Source organism: Equus przewalskii, chromosome 18 (genome assembly GCF_037783145.1).
Source record: "Equus przewalskii isolate Varuska chromosome 18, EquPr2, whole genome shotgun sequence".
Classification (NCBI taxonomy): Eukaryota; Metazoa; Chordata; class Mammalia; order Perissodactyla; family Equidae; genus Equus; species Equus przewalskii.
In genome coordinates this window covers 34224426-34242467 of record NC_091848.1, presented here as the reverse complement: position 1 = coordinate 34242467, position 18042 = coordinate 34224426, and the positions used below count along the sequence as shown (strand labels likewise).

Genomic DNA, 18042 nt, shown 5'->3' with positions numbered 1-18042 from the left:
AGCTGTTTCACCCAAAAGAGACAAATTTCTCTGTTCATAATCCCCAAACTGATAAGCCAAAACAATTCAACATTTTTCTGGTGATTTATCACCTACCATTATATCAGTTATTCAGTTAAAACAAATAGTTGTTGAGTACCCCACTGGAATCACAAACGAATATCTACTATTCCCACATATGGACAATTCTTTTTCTTTATCCATATGAGAACACACTAATCACCAAAAGAAGTGTCACAGTTATCACAGTCATGAACTTTTGGCAACCAGAGATTCAGGGAGCTGTCTCCAAAGACCAGGGATCAGCATAACTCTCAAATCCAAAATACAAGCAGCAAAAGAAGACAGATAAGGCAGAAAGAAGTGTCTTTAAATCTCATCCTTGTTCATTTTCCTTTCATTCCTACTTGCAGCTTGCCTTAATAATAGAGCTGTACCTAAACCATCCACCCTAATAAAGAAAGAGAATCAGCACCCTAGTCATAGAAGGCAAGGAAAAAGAATAATAAAGAGGAAAAACCAACACTGTCAGACACAATGATTCAGAAAAGACTGATCTGTCCAACAAGAAGGCTATATATTTTATTGCTATTTAACAAAAATTATTAAAAAGATCTGCTAACAATGAGTAAACTCTTCCTATGTGGTAGTCATTGTTTCACACACTTGACAGCTATCAGCTAAATTAATCTGTAACGACCCTGTAAAGTAGGCACCATTATTTTCCCCATTTTAGAGATGTGGAAACTGAAACAGAAGGAATAAGCGACAAATCCAGGAATCAAGTGCTGGGAATAGAACTTCAAAGGCCTCTAGAGCCTGAGCTCTTAACTATCATCATTTTTTTTTTTTTTGAGGAAGATGAGCCCTGAGCTAACTGCTGCCAATCCTCCTCTTTTTGCTGAGGAAGGCTGGCCCTGAGCTAACATCCATGCCCATCTTCCTCTACTTTTTATACGTGGGACACCTGCCATAGCATAGTTGCCAAGCGGTGCCATGTCCGCACCCGGGATCGGAACCAGCGAACCCTGAGCCACTGAAGCGGAACACGCACACTTAACCACTGCGCCCCGGGCTGGCCCCATATTATCCTTTATTCTCTGTCCTAAGTGGCACAACTGCAGCTGAGTGACTGCTGACTATATACAGAATGCAGACTGTCAGGGAATTTGAAAAGTCAGAGAGTGATAAAATAAGAAAAACAGAAGACTCTATTATCCTCACTCATTTGAAAATCCGATTGTAAAAGGATGAGCAGAAATACAGTAGTACTTGAAAGCAACCTCTATTATTCCAATTCAGTAGGTCTCAAACAAGGTGAACCCCAGGTGAACATTGCTTGGATATTAAAAATTAACAAAAAGGAGAAATAGTCAAGAAACAAGACAATAGTATATTCTAAAAAGTTCAAAGAAATACAATCATAATAGATAAGATTAGGAGCTATAATGAGCCTTTCCAGATATAAATGGAGAAACAATTTAGTAAAAATACATTTAATAATAAAACAGGGAAAAAGCAAAAATAAAATCTTTTTTTTAAAAAAAGGGGGGGGCCGGCCCTGTGGCCAAGTGGTTGAGTTTGCAAGCTCTGCTTCGGCGGCCCAGGGTTTCGCTGGTTCAGATCCTGGGCACAGACGTTGCACTGCTCATCAAGCCACACTGAAGTGGCATCCCACATGCCACAACTAGAGGGACCCACAACTAAAAATAGACAACTATGTACCCAGGGGGCTCTGGAGAGAAAAAGGAAAAACGCAATCTTTGAAATAGGATACTTTAACTGGGAAAACAGTCTGAAGGTGATTAAAGTTTAGAAATTGTGGCAATATTTATCAAAACACTAAAAATCTTCATATCTTTTATACTAGAAATTCCTCACCTAAAGAATCATAGTTATGCTCAGAGATTAAGCATCAAGTACATCATTTTAAGTGAAATAAACAGAAATTATCCAAACGTTAACTGATTAAATAAATTACAAAGCATCCAAAAACTGGAGTCATTTCAAATGCTACAGGTGATCATTCAATAACATGTAAAGATTTTCAAACTAAATTAAACATAAATGATTCCATTGTTCTGTCAAATCCCCTACCCTTCTGCATCCCTCAGCCATAGCAAAGACTGCTAGTTGACGACAGCACTCTTTCCTTCAGCCTGTTAGAATTCTCAACACAGCCCTCTGGGCATTCAACACTGACCACAGCTGGCACCAGAAATAAACCTATTTCATTTAATCAAAAGGCAGGTAACCTCAGTCAACTGATAAAGTCACAGAGCAAAGGGCTAGGCAAACCTTATGAAACAGGTAAAATGTGTCTTTGATTAAACAAAAGTCAACTGGTAAGAAATTTAAGAGATGAATTTAAAATCCTGCTCCCCAGGCTAGGGAGTCAAAACTATTGCCTAGCCTCTTGTTGGTAGTTTACACCAGTAGTTGGGAAGGTACGTAAGAGAGAAACTTACCCAGCCCTCCTGCCTTTCCCTAATGGGCAGGAAAACATTCCCTAAGGTGTACTACTTATTTAGAGGGTGTTTGCAATAGCAAAATACTTTTTCTCAGACTAGATAAGGTGATTCTAACGTTTATATGGAAAATCAAACAAGAAAAAATAGCCTTTTTTAAGAAAAAGCTCAAAAACAGAGAAGCACTGAGAAAGGATAACTATATTAGATGTTAAGGCATACGAAAAAGCTTCAACAAATAAAACACTGTCAAATTGGTTCATGAATGGACAGACCAATGAAACAGAATCGAATGTCCAGAAACAGACCCAAATACACATGTAATTTATTTGTCAAAATGTGTCATTTCAATTCAGTGGGAGTAAATATATATTTTTTAACAAATGACACCGGAACAAATAGGTAGTCACATGGAAAAATATTATACTGTTTCCACAACTAACACTAGACATCAAGATAATATTCAAATGGCCCAAAGATTTAAAACTGAAACCCTATATAAAGTACCAAAAGAAGACCCGGGTGAATTCTTTATAACTCTGGAACGTGGAAAGTCTTATCTCTGACTCAAAATTCAGAAGCCAAAGAAGAAAAGAGAACTAATAACACCATGACAAAGTGTGAGAAAAAAACCTGCAACTCATATCATAAACAAAAGATAATCTCCTGTTACATGAAGGGCTCTGAGAAATTGAGAAGACCAACAAGCCAACAGACGAAAGTATAAAATATAATAAACGTTGCTTAAATATATGAGAAATACAAATTAAAAGTACATTTATACACCATTTCTCACCCAACAAATTGGCAAAAATACAAAAACTTGAAAATACGGTCTGTCGACAAAGTCGCAGGGAGTCACTCTCATACATTCACTGCTGGTGGGAATGCAAATAACACAACCCCAATGGAGGAGAACTTGGCAAGAGCTACCAGAACTACAGACGCGTCTACTCTCTAAACCAGCAATCTCACGTTATACAGACGTCCCTGCACAAATATAAAACGACATCCATACAAAGTTGCTTACTGAAGCACTGTTTATAATAGTAAAAAGTTAGAAAGAACTTTAGTGTCCGGCAAAAACACATTTGTATCTTTTGAAAACTTGGAATTTTTCATGATATACAGTATTAAGTACAGATCCAACTTTAATCTTTCTCCAATTAGAACCAATTGTCATGGGTCACTTATTAAATTAAAAAGTCCGTGTTTGGGGCTGGCCTGGTGGTGTAGTAGTTAAATTTGCATGCTCTGCTTTGGTGGCCCAGGGTTCTCAGGTTCAGGTTCCAGGTGCAAACCTACACACCACTCACAAAGTTACGCTGTGGCGGCGTCCCACATACAAAATAGAGGAAGACTGGCACAGATGTTAGCTCAGGAACAATCTTCCTCAAGCAAAAATAGCAAGAGTGGCAACAGGTATTAGCTCAGGGCCAATCTTCCTTACCAAAAGGAAAAAAAGAAGTCCATGTTTGGTTAAAGAAACTATGATACATTCACACAATGAAATACTTTATTTCTGTAAAAATTAATGAGGAAAAGCACTGTGTACTAAAATAGAGAGACCAGGATATTATAAGTAAAACCAGCAAGGGGCAAAAGATTGTATAAATATAAAACTATCTATTGTATAAGGAAAGGGAGAAATAAAAACATTCTTAATTCTTGTATATGTATAAACACTGGAAAGATAGAAACAAATAAAAATAATTTCCTATGAGGGCCAGAGAGAGATGGAATAGAAGTGAGACATAGCTACATAAACCTTTTAATGACAGTTTTGATTCTTGAGTTTATTTTGAGTAATATGTGAGTTTACTACTCACTCAAAAAAAATGTTTAAAAATTTAGGAGGAGCAAATAAGTGAAGGGTTGGCTGGTGTATGAGAATGGTTGTTACAAATCAATACTATAAGCCTAGTTAAATTGGTTAAAATTAAAATTCAGTTCCTCTGTCAAATTGGCCCCATTTCATGTACTAATGAATAGAACTGCACAGATATACCACATTTCCATCAGTGGATAAAGTTCTATTGGACAATGCTGACGTTGCTAGTTAACATTTTGCAGGTTAAAGATGGAGGCAAGTCCTATAAAATGAAAAAGGATCTGTCTCTCCTAAATTAAGTATAAGCCAGAAAAAAAAAACATACACCATGTATATACAATCAGTCAACAAATCAAATACTTGAGTGACTAGTAGCCAATTAAGTGTCAAGACATGATGATCTATTCCATCCCCACCATAAACTAAGAAACAAGTGGAAAACACTGGGAAGATAGGCCACTTTCTGGATCCTTTTGATTCATTATAAATACAAAAAGAGAAATAAATTTTAGTGATAATTCCAGGATGTCAACATATAACCATATTCAAAATAAGACTTAAAATGCATTTCAAAGTAAGATATTCATTTTTTTTAAATCCGTAAGTTTGGAACATCTGTGCCAAAGTTCATTCATTGAACAATTATTTACTGAGCATCCACTATATGGAGATGCTCAGACACTTGGTCAGGCATCGGGGATAACACGGAGAACAAAACAGTCTTACTTTTGTAAAGCTTATAGTCCAGTAACAGAACTGACATCAACAAAGAATCACACAAATACACAAATACACTGTGTGTTATAAAGGAAAAGTAAAGTATACTTATAGAAGTAGAGGAACTTTATTTAAGCTTGGGCATCAAGGAAGGCTTCCCTGAGGAAGTAATCTATTAGCTGGAATCTGAAGAGTTAGTAAGATCTGGGGGTAAGGACTTACAAACAGAGAAAATTATTATGCATCAAGATCTCAAAGAAGCAAACACCTCACAAGAATCGAAAAAAAGACTTAAAAATACTGAAAACTTAGTCTGCAACTCCTAAAACAAACGTATTGGCAATTCCTTAACTGGAAGAGACCCCCGAGACTGCATATACTTCAAATATTGCCCTAACAGCAACTGCCCTAACAGTTCAAGTTAACACAGACTCCCAAGTTTTGGCAAATAAGTTAAATAATAAAAATAATAACAATTGGTACTGAGTGTAAGAGAATCTCCTGAAATATGAAAGTTCCTTTTCTCTTTCCTAAGCTTAGTGAAGAACATACGGGAAAAATTTCTTTTTCAAGTCTTTTTTCCTGTCACCTAAACTTGTGCGAAATGACTCTAAAATTAATAGAGATAGAGAACATCCCTTTTCTACTTGATCAATAAGCAGTATAACAAAAGATGGAGAAAGACATGATTCTACTGAAGAAATTCTGGTACTAAGGTTATGCAACTCCCTCTCTCAGAAGTTAATGGACACTGAGAAATCTCTACACTAAAGATACGAATGACCTTAGCTGCAGTTTATATAGTGCTTTACTGCTAACAAAAGAAAACATACTGTATATTAACAACACTCCCAAATCACTTGTTGGACCTCGTATGCTAATTTTCTTATAGGGTTAATGAGCCTGAAAAAACTATACTTCCCCACCAGGCCCCCTAACAACATTAACTCTATCCCAGCTGACATACATTTACAAAGGAGCTAGTCAAGAATATAAGGATTCACGGACACAAAAGTAAATATCTCAGAAAGACATTACGTGGAAAGGCACAAAATAAAATATTGTATCCAAGCTGACTAAACTACATAAAAATCTATGTACGTATACTCACAATAATCAGAAATACTGCCATGATAGATAATGCTCACTAGGATCTTTTCCCCTGCAAAATATCTAAATTCAGAGGATTATTTTTAAAAATTCAAAGAGGAAACACATTTTCATTTTCACTCAGAGGCAAAAGAAACATGACATTTGTGCTTAAAATGTATTAATCAGAAAAGGAATGTAGAGCTATTTCTGACCATCCTCAACAGGAACGGCATTAATCTACTACTGTAACTGGAGCCAAGATCTGGCAGATCGGCAGCAGTGATGATTCAGTCATCACATCTCACAACCTAGTCATTTGTAAACGTTTTAAAATAAGAGTCTTCATTGTGAAGAACATATAGTTACGGGGGGAGAAAACCTGGAAAACTAATCACCACTGCTTTAGCTCAGCCCACATGCCTGTTCTTAGGGTAGCCATGGCAGCAGTGATGCAACATGCCTACCTAGCTCACCGTGCCTACACAAGTGGGAGAGAGGGGAGGCGGATGATGAAAAAATCTCACTTGGAAAGGTGTTTTAGTATTAACATGACAGAATTACATCAACTATACTGTCAGACTTTAAAAACACATGTAAAACCATAAAGCTCTCTAAAAATCAGAAAAGAGAGCAACGACCCAAGGGGGAAAAAACATGTAGCGCCTTAGATGAAAAGAAAATGAAGAATTTTGCTCTTCTTGCTGCAGTTATTGGTTAAATATGTTCAAAGGGTTTTTATTTCTAATAATAGAAGTAATCATTTTAATTTAGCTCTTTCAAAAGTAACTACAAATAATGTTTTAGGCCTCCTAATTTCCAACCTACATCTTTTTCTATTTTTGCTTTAACACTTACATAATAATAATTTATAGAAACTTTAGGATGTTGATTCCATACAATTTTTAACAATAGTAGTTTAGCTCTCTTTTGCTTAAAAAGAGTCAAATGCAAAAATTTTTTAATCTATCAAGAAAGACAGAGCAGAGAGGAGATAGATGATTTCAAATAACCTTGCTATAATAGCAGAAATGAAAACTAAAATGAAGTGAAAAAAGGTAAATCACTGGGAGAACAAACCACAGACAACCATGGAAAGAACTCAGAGAAACAAAACAAAACTGTTTTCCAGGCTTACTGCCCTTTAAACATTCTTTAAGAATATTCCAATGAGACAGTTTACCTAGAGGCACAGAGAAGACATCCCCTAATAAACAGAATGGGACCAGATAATGAATATGTTTGTACCTGATCAAAACTACTATTGTTTGAACTATTAACTCTGTGAGCAACAAGCAAACAAAACTAATTTCCATCAGTTTTCTCGCTTTTCCTCTTGTGAGAAATAATTCACTACATAGGAATAGCCGACTTTCAGAATTTACAAATTTACTTCTATTTACTGAACATAATTTAAAATCTCAACAATTTCATCTAACAATAACTATGTCATGTTTATAGAAATGAAAGCAAAATAGTAAATTATTCCATAGTTTAAAAACCAAAGTATAAATTTAAAATGTAAGCATCCTGAATCTTACAAAATCACACAATGTCCACAAACTGGTGCTCAAAAACAAAAGAAACCAAACTTAGAGATTATGTCAAGTATGCTGCACTTGAGGAAAATGAGCAAAACAGACTTGAAAACAAGTACTTTAAGGAGCACTTACAGAAGTTTAATCATTTTAAACCCTAATCAAGATCTTTCCAAGGCAACATAATCAGAACTTGACTATTTTCCTCTTCTTAAAAAAAATTAACTATATTTGCAATAGATGGAAGAGTCCAGAAAATGTTCTCAAAATGAGTTATACTTTCAACCAGCACAAGACGTTGGGAGAGAAACTAAAGTAGAGGGGGAGAATTTTGAGAATATACCTAAAAGATTTAAGCATAATCAAGGCCTTACAAACCTCTGCTGTTGGGAGAAAAGCTTCCTATAAATCTCAGGGAAAAAAATATCTGTTCAATACACTATTTTTAGCTATCTGAAACACATTTCAGAATACTACCTTTCCTAAGGGATACAAACTAAGCATCACATGGATTCAAATATCTATTTTCAAAAATATAACAATGGTTACACTTTATTTTTAAAATACATTGTGAACAAAAAGGTCTCTCACATTCTGTCACTAACAATGAAATGTAGCAAGCATACTGTATCTTACCTTTGTGGTTACAATGCACAGGCAATCCATTATTCTACCATTACAATACTTTATATATAAAGCAGTTTATTGCAAACTATTTTGTCTATAAGAATAAAAAATTAAAAATAAAGTTGTGAGATAAAACCATAGATAAAAAGTTATAACTGTGACAAGATCTCTCCAGGATCCATTCTTAGAGGTAGCAATTTTTCTACTATTTAAAATACAAGAAATCAGAATGTGTCACGTGTCCTACAAGCTTCTTTATGTAATCTGTATCTGAAGAACTTGAAATTATCCCACAAAACACTGTGAAAGATGTCAGGATTTATTCCACAAGAGTTCACTGCTGCTTCAGAAGGTATTTCATTAATCCCTCTTTTCAAGATAGGAGGCTGACAGGGAGTCATCTGATGAAATGCTCCACAAACACGTTTGCCCGATATAAATTTAAATCTGCTTCTTCTTGTTTGCTACCATTTGGACAGTCAAAACACAACTACCAAAAAAAAAAAAACACTAAAAAAAAATATATATATATATATACGTACAAGCAAACATTTCTTCCACTAAACCATTTCAGCAACTGCAGCTTGCAAAGTAATGACTTTCTCAGGCAGTAATGAATGGAATATTCCATGTGGTATTTTTGAGAAGGGGAGAAGGAAGAACAAAATGCAGTAATTTAAAATATTATCTCTAAAACTCACCTCTTCTCTCTTTACTAAAAAATAACAATAATAACATTTTCCCAATAAAGCCAGATTTTAACTTTAGTGCCTTACTAAATCCATTTCACCTAATCCTTTACCCCCCCAAAAAAATCAAGACCACAAAAAGATAATTATAACTATGTGCCATTTCAAACTCCTCAAGAAGACTTCGTTTTTAACCCAGAAGTAGCCTAACTTTGCAAATTCACATTCTGTCCTCAAGATCACTGGAAACACAGCTAGAAAGGCTGACAGGGGACGAGGCACAGGGATGCAACTGGCTTTCAGTGTCATAAGCTTGCAGTCACACTCCCTCATAAAAATGTATACATAGTAGAGTATTACCTGCAATTTCTGCCCACAAGGTTTCTTCAGAGTTTACAGATATTATGAATGACCTCAAATTCAAACTGAACTGTTCCCATTTGCTTCTTCTACCCCACTCCTACTCCCAATGTTTCAAATATCATGGGCTGCATTAGCAACTTTCATAGTAAACCAAATTTAACTATAAAAGTTATGAAAGAGTTAAGAGATGTGTATCACTTGGATAGTACCTATCACAAAATAAGCATCATCATTATGGTTATTACTATTATTGATTGGCTATCAGGTGATACTTTTGTTTCAAGCCCAATAGGATATACATGAAACAGATCCAGTGGGACTTTACCTTGAACAGAGTCTAATGGGACTGTTCTAAGGATTAAATGAAATAATACAAGACAGAATTTAAAATAATGCCAACCTTGTTCAGTGCTCAATAAATGCTAGTTACAGCTATTTATCTGCATACATGTACATATATGTATGTCGTTATAAGACTTGGGTGGTGGGCAGAAGTAAATTTCACCATGGGCCAACACAATTCTTTCCCCATGTGCAACAGACAACCTGGAAATTACATGCTCTGTCAGAGACGGAGAGTATCCCCTTCTTCCCACCCATTCCAACAATCATTTGCTCCCACTGTGAAAGAGTAAAGCTCACTCAAGGCCCATGACTCCTTAAATAATTAAAGTTTATCATTTTTGGGAAAAATACTGAAAACAATGCAGGTAATATCTAAATAATGACTAAGCACTGCATTCTGTGAGGGAAAATAAAGAGGTATATGAACTCTTTAGCCGGTTTCTTAGTGTTCCGAATTTTTTTTTTTTAAAGATTGGCACCTGAGCTAAGATTTGTTGCCAATCTTTTTTTTTTTTGTCTTCTTCTTCTTCTTCTTCTTCCCAAAGCCCCCCAGTACATAGGTGTATATTCTAGTTGTACATCCTGCTGGTTGTGCTATGCAGGACGCCAATTCAGCATGGCCTGATGAGTGGTACCATGTTCATGCCCAGGATCCAAACCAGCGAAACCCTGGGCCACCAAAGCAGAGTGCGCCAACTTAGCAACTCACGCACAGGGCCGGCCCTTGAAATTTCTTTATGTGAAATTTTTACTATATCTAAAATAGTCTAGCCCAGAGAGAGAAGGAATTCTTAAGTATGACAGACCTCATTTAACAGCGGAGGTCGAAAATCACTATACCAAGAGTCAGACATAATGTTTCAACCCATTAAATGGTTGTGTAACTTTAAGTAGTCATTTTCTTTTGGGAGGTCTCAATTTCCTTTTTTGTAAAATAAAAAAACTCAATGGCTTCTAAGAGTCTTTCCACTTACAACATTCATATGTTTCAGTTTCTAAATTCATTGGATTCTAAGCTCCAATAGGGCAAAACTCAAGAATATCTCACGTATTTACCATTTTATGCCCAGCACCTGGGGGCATGTGACCAGCATGTAAGAGGAGCTCAATAAATATTTGCTGAATTATTTATTATAATCTCTATAATATAATCTCTACATTACTCTTTAGTACACTTCTTAGTCTTTCAAAAACACTTGCATACAACATCCAGCACTTGCAGATTTTAAGGTCATACTCAGGAATTATTATTTAATCTGTGTTAAATTCTACACTCACTGCATATTCTATAAACATCCAAACAGACACTGACTAAAGGACATTTCAAGTCAACGTGTTCTTCTCAAATAGTCAATTGCCATGCAAAATAACTTAGAAATTACCCTGTAATATGAGCAACTTCAGAAGGTCTCAAATATAAGCCTTTCGGGACGGCAACACCTCACCTAATATTCAGGTGCATAAGATAATTAACAGTATTTTAGAAACCAATGGCTTTCTATATACAGGCAATTGTTCCCAACCACAATAGAATAATAGGGAACAGATCAACTCTCCTACCTTATAACAACTAAAAAACTGGACAAATAAGGAACAATGATTTTCAGAAAGTGGACAAAGGCAGTGGAAAACAATGGTCCCTGTGAGAAGAAAACAAACGAGTGAGTCCTGTAAACGCCACAGGTAACTGCCTGGAAAAAGTTTCTAGGCTGCAGCAGAGGGAGGGGGAAGCTAAACAAAGCGTAGCCATACAAGGTGAGGAGGAGAGCTGAGGATTCAGGAACGTGAAGGGGTCTAAAATTCACAGGTAAGAATATCAGAGAGGAGAGAGCTGCATAGAGAGAGCTCCACAGATCTGCAGAGGCCCCCTCAAGTCTTCACATTCGTTCTGATCAGTCATGCACATAAGGAAACCTGAGGCTGAGGAAGGAATCACAGAAAGAAGCAGGTGAAACAATCCCCAGAGCTCACAGGGCCAAGTTAATGGAAAAATTCCTAATATACGGGGCGCTGAGTGGAAGTACTCAGAAAAATACTGTCACAGTAACTAAGACAAAATTAACCCTATGCTAAAGGCTGCCTGTCTCACTAAAAAAGATTAAAAGCGAGCTTCACAAGGATCAAGCTCTTTCCAAGTAATTTAACTGTATCCCAAAACAAAGCTCAGGAATAGTTAAAGGAATGCAAAAATATCTAAGACCCTTCAAAGGCAAAATTCATGTCTGCAAAATCCAATAAAAATTACCACGTATGTAAAGAAGCAGGAAAACACAACCAGAGAGGAGAAAAGTCAATCAATAAAAACAGACCCAGAAATGGCAGATGATAGAATTAGCACACAAGGATATTTTAAAAATTATTGTAAATCTATCCCATATGTTCATTAAGATAGAGGAAAGCATGAGAATGTTAATGAGACATGGAAAACAAAAAAGGAACCAAATCAAACTTCTAGAGCTAAAAATTAAAATATCTGGGGAAAAAAAACTGACTGAATGAGATTAACAGAAGATTAGACACTTCAGAAGAAAAGACTAATTGAACTTAAAGACAGACCAATAGAAACTGCCCAAAATATAACACACAGAGAAAAAGACTGAAAAAAAGTGAATCATATCAGTGAGTTATGGGACAAATTTGATGAACCCAATATATATCTACTTAGAGTCCCTAAAGAAAAGGAGAGGGAACAGGAAAAATAGTTTAGAAATAATGGAGAAAAAATTTCCAAATTTGGTGAAAACTATAAACCTACAGACCCAAGAAACTCAATAAATTCCAAGCACAAGAAACATGAAGAAAACTGTAAGAATGGAAAGTATATGGGAATGATAAGCACCAAATTCAAAACAGTGGTTAATTCTGGGGGATGAGGCAGACAATGTAATCAGGGTGGAAAACAAGCGGTCTTGAACTATATTTATAATATTTTATTTTCTTAAGCGAGGTAATAGGTACATGGATACTCATAATATTCTCAATAGTTTCTGTATGACTAATTTTTTTTTTAAATAACACTGACACAAAAAGAAGACTATCCAATGGGGCAAAGAGTTGCCAGGAAGAGAAAAAATTTTCAAAAGCAGAGAGCAGATTGCAGCAAATGCCACAAAAAAAATCAGGGAAGGTAAAGACCTAAAATGACATTGAAGAGGGATTTATGTTCTTCATCCTTTGTACACTGAGAAACTACTAATAATGAGTATGCAACATTTTAATATAAATAATATTCTTTATTTTAAAAATCTATCATTTACTGAGCACTAATACATCTGTTGGACTCTGATTTAAGTTTTACATAAATTATCCTATTTCATACTTACAAGCACCATACGAGGTGAGTTCTGTTATCATCTCCACTTTATAGATGATGAAACTAAAGGAAGAGAAATTAAGCAATATGCCCTACATTATACAATGTACTGAAATAGATCTAAATGTAAAGAATAGAAAGCAAGTTACAGAATGATATGTATATATCTCTCATTTTAAATATATATATGAGCTAAATAACATATTAATTAACATGTAGGATTAGCTGAACAAATATACCAAATGGTTAAAAGAGGTTATCTCAGGGAGAGAATATAAAAAAAAGACTGACTTTCAACAATGCACATTTCTCTGTAAATGTGTGTTCTAAGATATGCCTGAATGATCTTTTAATCAGAGTTTTTTTGTTTTTGTTTTGTTAAAAGCAAATAACTGAAAAAGAGAGAGAGCAGTTACTGCGGAAAAGGAATGTCAGAAGCCAGGTTACAATATCCTAGGAATGAGAAGGAAAAAAGTAGAAGGTCAAGAAGCTTAGCTAGGAAGAGCAGGAAAGCTATAGAGTCCTACTGAGAAGCAACTGTTTAGGTTTCTTTTTCTTTTACTGAAATCTTTGAACATATTTATTTATAGGAGAAAGGAAAGAAGGGAGCAAAGGCCCAAGAGAGAGAAAGAGGTTATAGATATTAAATGAGGAGAGGAGAAAACGGGACTCCAAAAGAGAAAAGGATCAAGAGCGTAATAGAAGCTGTTAGTATTTATTATTCGAGAAGGTAACTTTCAGATAATTGAAAACATATTTCAGATAATTGAAAACATATTTCTATAAAATTAGGAATTTTTGAAATAAGTATGTACCACTTTGGCAATCCAAAAAAAGGGGAGTGGGCTGGGTTTTTTTAAGAGCACATGAGGAGCTATCATTGTTCTAATAGTGAAGATACTATTAGATGCAGATACAGATATAGAACAATGAAAATTATTTAAATGAGTTACTGAAAATGTCATATATCAAAACTCATAATTCAAGACTAATCAGGGATGCCTTCTTGCAGCACATAAATCTACAATCACTGTGGCATACTCAAGCTTTAACACAGACTTATTTTCTTAGTCACTGCATAATATTTTGCCATGTTTTCTCCCAGATTAACAGCTTGGCATAATATGGCAGTTGTTTCACTTCTCTCATAGCATATCATTACATTTCACTTTCATTTCAAAGTTATTGATTTCAGGGTATGTCCTTCAGTTCTAGCACTAGCAACTATCATTTGAACACGGAGAGAAGACTGTTATAAGATATAAACATAAAAATATAAAAAACTATATAGTAGTGAATGTAAAATAGCAGCATACTGGTCATCAAAATCACTTGCAGACACTCCATGAACAATGCACCTGGTACACCTATCAGTTTGGTCTTGATGACATTTTTAAATTACAGGGGCTCTGCCATAGGGGTGGTACATTATTTCAAATTTCGTACATTTTATTTTTTTAATAACACACCACTTAAAAACTGGAATTAAAAGAGACAACACTGCAAATCTGGTGATGGGAAGAGAGAGTTAACACTAGTGTCTCTGTGATGTATTGTCTCTGAAAGTCAGAGACATTCTGCTATAGAAACAAAGCATCAGGAAGAAGGATAAGAATCTTGAGGACACTGATAAAGGAAACAGGAAACAGAGCCAACCACCAATATGTAGGACTGTCAATTGTTTTGAAGGCAGGAATTCAAAATTGTGACAATTCACGAAGTTGTACTTTAAAGGTCTGTCAGCTCTCTTCCAAAGTCCACAGTAAGAATTGAGCTAGAGGGCTGTTTCAGGGGTACAGAATCACAGGACAGATGGTACCAAAGGTAAGAAGGGTGCTGAATTTGAATATGGACTGACAGCAGCACTGTATAGATAATAGCATTGTATCACTTTTAAATTTCCTCAGTCTGATAATTGTATACTAGACGTTTTTAGAAATGTTCATATAAAACTAAAAAAAAATTTTTTTACGAAAATATCCTACTTTAGCGGATATACATGCTGAAGTATTTGAGGGTAAAAGACCATGATGTCTGTAATTTGTTCCCCAATGGGTCAGCAAAAATAAAATAAAAGTTTATATATATGTGTGAGTATACAGAGAGCAAGCAAATGTGACAAAACAGCAGTTTATTTTACTATTCTTGTAATTTTTCTGTAAATGTAAATTTTTTTTCAAAATAATAAATTTTTTAAAAAGAGAGACTGAAAAAGGGCCTAAATAACAGTAAAATATAAGTCCCATAAGAAAATCCCAAAGGTACACAGACATTCAGTTGAGATTAGTTTCAGCTAAAAGATGGGTGAAGACCTCACATGGAAGGTTTCTGAGCTAGGCCATGCAAGATGGGGTATGGTACAGACTTTCCAGTTGGAAGGAGTGGCACAAATAAAGATACTGGAGCAAAGAATTTCAGGGATAACAAATATTCTACTTCAACTCAAAGTAGAATTTGTAAAAGGTAGTTGTTGGTAGCATTCACATAACTTTAAATGTTCTTATCAAAGAAACAGGAGTTAAGCAAGTATTTTTTTAAAAAGGAATAAAACAAATGAAATTACTATTTTAAAATTTTCCTTTGCTTTCTTCCTGAAAGCAAACCAAAGCAGTAGTCTACTCTAACAGAGAAGTTATCAGTCTATCTGAACAGTATTGAATTCTACCTTTCAGGAAAAAATAAGGCAGAGAAAAATAATATGTATTCTCAATTCATGATATAAACTGACAACTAAAAACCTTAAAAATTGATGGAAACCTTAAATGGAACTTATCTATCCATCCTCAAAACTTAGCGAGTTTTAGGAATGTTACTATAAACTAAATGGCTCTCAACAGTGAAGTGGTTTTCTTTAAGAAAATGGAAGAATGTTAAAGGATTAAAAATAAAATAGTTCTTATTTTCTGGTTCTTTTTAGTTCAAGTTTTAAAAACTAAATTAAAAAACACCCTATTTCAGAGAAGAGATTAAAAGGAATCATATTTTAAATCAGTCTAATGTCTATCATTAGAAAAAGAAGATCTTAGAACAAAATGCCCAAGTTTTCTTAGAGGCTCAAATCCAGTTAAATAATTGGCACTCTGGTTCACTGCAGCAGTCTGTAATTACAAAAATTAGAAAGGGGCCAAATGCCTATCAAAAAAGACAAATATCCATAAAGGAATACCAGGCAGCAATTAATAAGAATGTGGTATATCCATATATACAGATAGGGAAAGAAAGCCAAAGCATAATTCAGATATGCTGAAACACAACGCTACAAAAACACAAGCTAAGAGTATGCTAGTACAATGTGATTATTTGTGGAGTTGTTTAAATTAATACTAGATATATGCATAGAAAAACGTGGCAGAATGTATGATCCCAAACTATTTTCAGCAGGCATGGCTGCAGGGAGGGATTTCATTTTCTTACATTCATTATTTCTGCAAATTTTTTTTTTTACCAACTTGCCTGTTATGTTTCTCTATTAAAACTAGTTCTTTCTCTCCTTATTTTATTAACTTTATTGTGATATTTTCATTTGTCTAGGTAACAAGTCCAATTACCGAAACAGTCATTAAATAAAGTAAGATAGAAACATCTGCCTTGAAGCCTGAAGTTCTGAGTTCTAATATCAGTTTTCCTACATGGTAATAACATAAGTTTGGGCAGTCACAACATCCCTCAACTACAGCTTGCTGAATTCTAAAGTGATTATCAACTCCAAGTACTGAGGACCAAAATCTGGCTAAACCTCATATATGTTAGGAGATTACAGCAAGAATCCATGCTCCTGTGACATCTAAAAATATTATCATATATGGAAATATGCCCTTTAAACTATGCAATTTGAAAATAATAAGGTTATTACTATAATCCATTCCTATACAACACATTAGTGCTTTTCAAGAAAGGAAGAAAGAATATATTGTGTTGGTTTTCAAAACAGCAATAACGTAATATGTTAAACCAGCAATGTTTCTCAAATTTTATTTTACCAGTTCTGGGGCAAAGGCTAAAGCTGGAAGACTGTGTCACCTGCCTCTACACTCTTACTTCTCAAAGATAATACCTCAAAGAAAAGGCAATCATGTGGAACAAAGAAACAGAAACCATCGTTACTGGATGATCCTAGTTCTGGGGCAGTGAAAGTTCAAAATGAACTTGGGAAAATTGGGCCAGAAAGCAAAGATGCGCTCAAAGGCTAACGGGGGCATGTCAAAAGGACACAAAGGGATCCCTTCTAGGGAGCCCCCAAATTTGGAGTAATCTGAGCATCCAAAGAATAACTAAAATGGATTGTAAACACTGAATAAATAAAAACCTTTCAGTCCACAGTGATAGTTTTTTAAAAAGAAAGAGCAAGAAAAAGGGGGAAAACTTATTAGCCACCTTTAAAGGGGATTATTGTATAAACTCTAAAAACTAGTCATTAAAAGAAAATATAAGCTTTACCCTGTTTTTTCAGGAGGAACAAAAGCTCATTCCTAGTTGATGAGGAAAAACACTTTCTACAGAAGAATACCAGCTAATACAAATGGAATGATAAAATTAAGGGGGGAAATCAACATTTTGAAACCTCTAAAGAAATAAGTGATTCAGGCAAGAATTATTAGTGGGTGAATCAGGTACAAATTCACTCAATACAAGGTGCTAAAGTACTACCCCATAGATACTTAATAAGTACAAAGAGAAAAGCCTATCCATACAGTGAAGGATCTAGAGGTCAGCACCTTTAAGTAGTCGAACTTGCCATCACAAGTGCAACAACCTGACACCGTATGTTTTCTGATGTGATGCACTATGAAGCACAGTCTATCACTGTGGAGTCTGCTAAGTCTGATCAATGTTTACACCTAACTTCCTGTTGCCAGAAATAGAGGACTGAGTGGAATGACTTAAACAACATGAGGAAACAAACTAAACAAATACACAATGTGTGGTATTCTACAAGACAACCAGCATGGTCTCTTCAAAAAGTTAGTGTCATTTAAAGGAAAAAAAAAAGATGGAGTGGGCTATTCCACTAGATTATAAAAGAGTAAAGACATTATCAGACTTGAGGGCCCTCCTGACTCAT

At 35.1% G+C, this 18042-nt stretch overlaps 1 protein-coding gene across 19 annotated transcripts in view; it reads right to left on the bottom strand.

Annotated features, from left to right (window-relative positions):
* Positions 1-18042, bottom strand: part of DLG1 (discs large MAGUK scaffold protein 1) — a 262589-nt gene that overhangs the window by 214910 nt on the left and 29637 nt on the right. The window contains exon 1 of one of the 19 annotated variants that reach the window (XM_070583453.1): positions 8813-8889. The exons of 16 other annotated variants lie outside the window; for them this stretch is intronic. Coding sequence is in view for 2 of the 3 variants with exons in the window: in XM_070583450.1 (XP_070439551.1) it covers positions 8280-8309 (30 nt within the window). In the remaining variant the exon portion in view is untranslated. Of the gene's footprint in view, positions 1-8279; positions 8890-18042 lie in introns of those variants that run through there. 2 more of the 19 variants (XM_070583450.1, XM_070583447.1) reach the window with 2 other exon arrangements.